The sequence below is a fragment of the Melampsora larici-populina genome (genome assembly GCF_000204055.1).
Source record: "Melampsora larici-populina 98AG31 unplaced genomic scaffold MELLAscaffold_5, whole genome shotgun sequence".
NCBI classification, from domain to species: Eukaryota; Fungi; Basidiomycota; class Pucciniomycetes; order Pucciniales; family Melampsoraceae; genus Melampsora; species Melampsora laricis-populina.
In genome coordinates this window covers 1,942,363-1,948,401 of record NW_006768769.1, presented here as the reverse complement: position 1 = coordinate 1,948,401, position 6,039 = coordinate 1,942,363, and the positions used below count along the sequence as shown (strand labels likewise).

Below are 6,039 nucleotides of genomic sequence, written 5' to 3'. Positions count from 1 at the left end.
TTTGGTGGAATTACGTGTAAGGAAGTAGTCCTTGAGTAAGGCTTATATCAGATCAGGGATTTATCTGATATAAGAAACTCTAAATCTACGGGGAACCTCTATTAGTCAGAGTTTAAAGTTCCTGGTGTTAAGACAGACTTTAACACCTCCTTTATTGATCATTCTTTGTGCAAGAAGTGACTCAATTCAGGCTTGAGAACTGCGCGTCAGTTGCTCCATTTTAATTGTTGCTAATAAGAACAATTACCCAAAATCCCTGGGCGTAAAATCCTTTGTTAAAAGGTCATTTAACTGGAGTCTTTACTTGTTTATTACAAGTAAAGCTTCTACGCCCACGTCTTTAAAACACTCCAACTCGTGGATTGTAATCCCCACGAGTCAAGTAGAAGTTTGTTGAACTTCTGTCTCCTTTTTTATTGACTCTACTAGCCCAACAGACGCTAGTAGGCTCACATATGTAGTTTGACTCTTGAAACTGAGTCTGAGTTGTAATTATTGGTTTTTAATGTTTTCTTATTGTTATTTGTCAGCCTATGGTACTATTGTTCAGTACTCAGGGCTGACACTATCACTACACAGAATGTAATCTTTACCGGGCGGTAAAGAAAACTACTGACATAGAAAAATCCTGAGGCAACAGGAAGAGAGCTAAAAATATGAAAAAATATGCACCTTGTTCCTAGATGTTGGGGCGTCATGATGAGTATTTTTTTTTATTTTACACACAGATATTGGTTAATGTACTAACAATAAAGGCTGAAAATCATCAAAAACCCACCTGTAACAATACCTGAAATTTGGCCCATGATTTTGAAGACAGGATTTTGAAATCTTCAAACATCAATAACTTCTGCAGTTCCAAATCAAATCACTTGATCTATAGTACATCAAAAAGGTGAGTCTTTCCTCTACATTTATCATTGAGACATCACATCTTTAGCCGGTCTGCAAAAGATCCTACAGAGCTATTTATTCAGAACTGTTTAAAGGAGAATGGCTCAGCTTTTGAGTGAACCAAAAACCAAGTGATTTGGAGCAGAATTGCAAAAGTCATTGAAGTTTTTAGACCACAAAATATTGTCTTCATAATCATGACCCAAATTTCAGGTATTGTTACAGGTGGGTTGTTGATGATTTTCAGCCTTTATTGTTAGTACATTAACCAATATCTGTTTGTAAAATACAAAGAAATACTCATCATGATGCCCCAACATCTAGGAACAAGGTGCATATCTTTCTCATATTTTTAGCTCTCTTCCTGTTGCCTCAGGATTTTTCTATGTCAGTAGTTTTCTTTACCGCCTGGTAAAGATTACATTTTGGGTAGTATATGCTAGCATGGCCAACACCATCCCCGGGTCAATCCCATTTCCTCAAATGTTGAAATTCATCTGTTTGACCAGTACTGAATCAAATTTACTTGACTTGGTTGCTTCTGACCCAAAGTTCAAATCAAGAGACTCATTCAAATCATGCAGTCCATGTCATGTCGAGATCAGTATAGGCGAGCAAGGTAGAATTATTAAAACTATGGTTGGTAGTGCCGAGAAGCGTCAAAGGTCGGACCAGCAAGTATTACTCTGCCAACTTGAGGCTGAGCCACAAAACTCACTGAATTTGGGAGTCAAGGATACTGTTGGACTCCTGACATTGATGGCAATTCATATATGCCATTGGAAATTCAATATTTGAACTTCTTGTTTTAGTTGGTTTCTACAACATAACTAAATGTTGTCTTGAAGTGTAGTTTTTGATAAATATTCGGTCCGAGATTTGACGCTTCTTGGCATTAGCAACCATATAGGAAAAGGAACTGTCGCCATCAAATTAAAATATGGTCAATATGATATCAACAATGCTTATCATGTCCCTGCACTTCATCATAACCTTTTCTCTCTCACCCCGTTTTGGAAAAAGGGTGTTCAACTTGTCTATTGTAGTAGCGACTTATTTATGCTTAAGAAGAATGATAGCATCATGTTAGATGGAAATATCATCAATAAACTTTTAATCTTATACATTGAAATTATCAAATCTACTCAATCAAACAATGCACTTTATACTCCAGCAATATGGCATAAATGTCTAGGACATCCTTGTGAAAAAAACATTCAAAGAGTGTCTGTATGCACTAAAGGAATAAATTCAAAAATTGCCCCTTTACCTTTCTGTGAGTCTTGTGCATTAGGAAAATTGACTAGAAATGAATTTCCTGGCAGCATTCCAAAACCATCTTTGCCACTAGATGTCATCCATTCAGATTCAAGCAGAAACATTACACCATCATCTGTAGGCGCCGCTCAATACTATGTTAAATCCATTGACTTCATATTGCTGGCTCTATCCACTCAAAAATGAAGCGATTTTACAAAAAAATTCAAGCAATTCAAAACCTTTGTTGAAAATCAATTTAGTAGAAAGATCAAAACTTTAGTCAGTGATGGAGGAGGAGAATATGTTGATCATGTGATGGAGGAACTATGTAAATCTTCTGGAATACGCCATCAGATCACTGCTCCTCATACACCACAGCAAAATCCCATTTCAGAGCACGGAAATCACACAACTGTAGAAAAGGCAAGAACCATGATTGCTGAATCATCACTCCTATCATCTTTCTGGGGAGGAGTCGTTCTTACAGCAACATATTTGGAGAACAGATCTCCATCAGCTTCAGCAAACTTCAAAACAGCCTATGAACTTTTTCACAACAGACAACCCAATCTAAAACATATAAAGACTTTTGGGTGTGCAGCCTATTATAAGCATATTGCTCCAGCTAACAGAAATGGAAAATTTAATAGTTGGGCTGAGAAATGTATCTTGCTGGGTTTTGTTGAAGGCACAAAAAACTATTGTCTGATTTGTATAGAAGATAGAAAAATGATTATCTCACATGATGTGATTTTTAATGAAGATGAATTCCCAAAAATCAACTCAAAACCATCTCATTATTCAGACATTCAGATCAAAAATGAAGATGACAATTTTGAAGATGACTTTCCTGAAGAGATCAATGTGAACAACCAAAACATGCCAGATCTGAATGAGAATTGCGAAAATGTCGAAGAGGAAGGTTTACATCAAAATGATCAAAATAATCAAAACCAAGAACAAAATCCTCAAGGTAACCCTTTCAAAATTTAAATCCACAATCCTGTCTTGGCTGATGAAACGTGTGAAGAGAGAAGGGATCCTTCTCAATGTAACCTCCAGAGATCAGATTGCTTATGTGGAGTTCCTGCTCCAAATGTGTCAGTAATGATTGCTCAAGGCTCAGCGTTCATTGCACAAATTGGCAACAAAATCAAATCTTCATTACCATATACACCTCTCAAAAATATCATCAATCCTGCAAGTTACTCTGAGGCTGAACTTGGATCCGACTGGTTGAAATGGAAAGAAGCTGTACATGATGAAATTGAATCATTCCAGAACAAAGTATACAAGCCTTGTATATTGATTCCAGCTTATCAAAAGTCCATTGGTACTTGTCTGATTTTGAATAAGAAACTAGACGGTAGATACAAAGCCAGATGTGTGGCTCAAGGATTTCACCAAACAGCAGGAATTGACTATCATGAAACATTCTCCCGGCTGGTAGAATTGCTGCATTGAGAGCTCTAGGTGCAATTGTTGGTTTAGATGATCTTGAATTCAGATTTTTTCCTTTACCTCATTCAACTTTTATTCTTCATCTCATCACTGTAAGTCAATCCTACTCATTCCTTTGACTGCGATAAAAGATTGCTATCTGATTTTCTGATTTGTAATCTTTTTAAAGTTCAGGTGTACGCCTGCTCTCCATTTTATTCTGGGTTGTGGGGCAGTATTGGCCATCAAAACTAGACAAAGCTTAGGATGGAGTTCTATTTGATTGATTAGACACAGTATTAAATTAGGTGTAGTCCTCTTGGTATGCAGAATTGTTCATTGGAAACTTGGTCTATACATCATTCACTTATACTATGTATTGAATCAAAAAAACCGATCTTGAACCAATTATTGATGTCTCAAAGAATTATTCAAAGTTGTGGAGATGGTGAGTTGACCTTTCAGCTTCTATTCCTTTGATAATTTCAATCCGCTAACCACATCCATCTTTGTGAACAAAAATCAAATGTAATATTATGATAGTACTCTCGATCATTTTGCCAATCTTGTATCTTATCTTTGTTCAATCCACTTTGTGGTTTTTGATATCTCGGTCAATGTTGTGTGATTGATGCTTAGCATTTCATTGGAACTCATTTTCTCAAGCAGTTTGATATAAGGCTTTTGACTTTTAACAGCCACAATTAACAGCCCACCAACACCTGATTGCTGTTGTTTTCTCAGGAATTTTTCTCATTTAAAATCTGAGTCTTCTTCCAACAATAAATTAACTTATTTTAAATCAAACAAAACTCTTTGCATAAGTTCTTCAATTGATAATTTATCTAGTGTATTCTTTGTAAGCAATACCTTTGTTCTCTTAATCATTAGTGGTGTACACCCGCCAATATCAACCTACACCAGCACATCCTCATTGTTCTTAACTTCATCACATTTACACACATTCAACTATCTTACATTATCTTCAGTCAGCTAACCTTTTCAGACAGTTGATTAGTTTCAGCACAACATGGATTGTAATGTAATCAACACTTTTTCATGATCACTTACCACTTTCTCTCAATTCTAATCATCATTCTGTTGCTATTCTATGTTCTATTTATTCAATGTGGGATTCTGATTACACCGTTTTGAATGTAGTAGGTCAAGGTGCTTATGTTGCGGTATGATGAGTCTCTTGATTCTTGGTTTGGTGAACAGTTATCAAAACTGATTGAATGCTTATCACATCAGTTTGGTTTTCTTCCAAAGCTCTGTGGTTCATGAGCCTTTGAAACAAAAGGTTGTGATCAAGAAGATCACATTTTTCAATCATTCAAGTCTGTTTCTCTCCATTTCTCTCACTCATCTGTGTATCTTACTGAACCTGAATTTGGATTGATTCAGTAGTGTTTTGCCTGAGAATTTTAAGAGAGATCAAACTCTTCAGATGGTTCTCACATAAGAATATCATTAGTATTTTAGATATTGTCAAACCTTCATCAATTGAAGAGTTTTCAGAAGTTCATTTGATTCAAGCCTCAATGGAAACTGATATGCATCAAATGATTTGGTATGTGATCTTATCAACTCTCCTTCTTTTACTGGTTGCAACCTTCATATCCTGACTTGTTTTTTTTTCTTAATCATTTGTTTTTGATAGTACTCAAGATCTTTCTGATGATCATTATTGGTAGCTTCTTTACCAAAAGGTCTCAAGGCACTCCATTCAGCTGTGTAGGTGTCTTGCCCTTGACTTCTCTCAAGACGATCTAAATCTCTTCCTAATCTGCATAATGTTACCACCCTGATTCCATTACGATCAGTGTACTGATGAGGAATTGGAGCCTTTGAATTTACTCCTCAACTCCAACTGTGATCTTAAGGTAAGCACAGGTGAGGATTGGGAAGAGGGTGTGGAGGAGGTGTCACATGTTATTTGATATGTTATTGTGTCTTTTGTTTCATTTGAATGGTTATGTGTTTTGCTCACTTGAATATATGTTGTTGCTATGATACACTTCTATCTATTTCTTAACTAACCTGTGTGCATGTTAACTCTCTCATCTATTGTGTCCAGACTATAAAGTCTTCTATATGTGTGTCAGCACTTGGCTAGAACTTCATCTGCTCAAAGCCTTTCTGTTTTTTGATCACAACTTACTTACACTACAAAAAATATAATGTTTTCCGGGCAGAAAACGCAAACATTGATATACAAAAATATTGAGCGGTGAGGAGGAGGGCAAAAAATACAAAAAAATATGGCTGTTGTTCCTGGTGTTGAGAGCTTCAATCTGAGTATTTTTCTGTATTTTTAGAGTGCATATTGTTGAACGTACTAACAAAAAACTCCATATTCATCAGATATACACCTGTAACAGATGCTGAAATTTGGTTCCTCAGATTGGAGAGGACAATTGGAAATCTACAAATGCTCATAAA

At 36.0% G+C, this 6,039-nt stretch overlaps 1 protein-coding gene across 1 annotated transcript; it reads left to right on the top strand.

Annotated features, from left to right (window-relative positions):
• Positions 1 to 4,770: 4,770 nt before the first annotated feature.
• Positions 4,771 to 5,370, top strand: MELLADRAFT_93599 (uncharacterized protein; the record flags this gene model as incomplete). The annotated part of the gene is made up of 4 exons (XM_007406089.1): positions 4,771 to 4,778; positions 4,867 to 4,934; positions 5,002 to 5,167; positions 5,292 to 5,370. 4 exons carry the CDS (start codon positions 4,771 to 4,773, stop codon positions 5,368 to 5,370), a joined length of 321 nt encoding a protein of 106 aa, XP_007406151.1.
• Between the last annotated feature and the right edge of the window lie 669 nt (positions 5,371 to 6,039).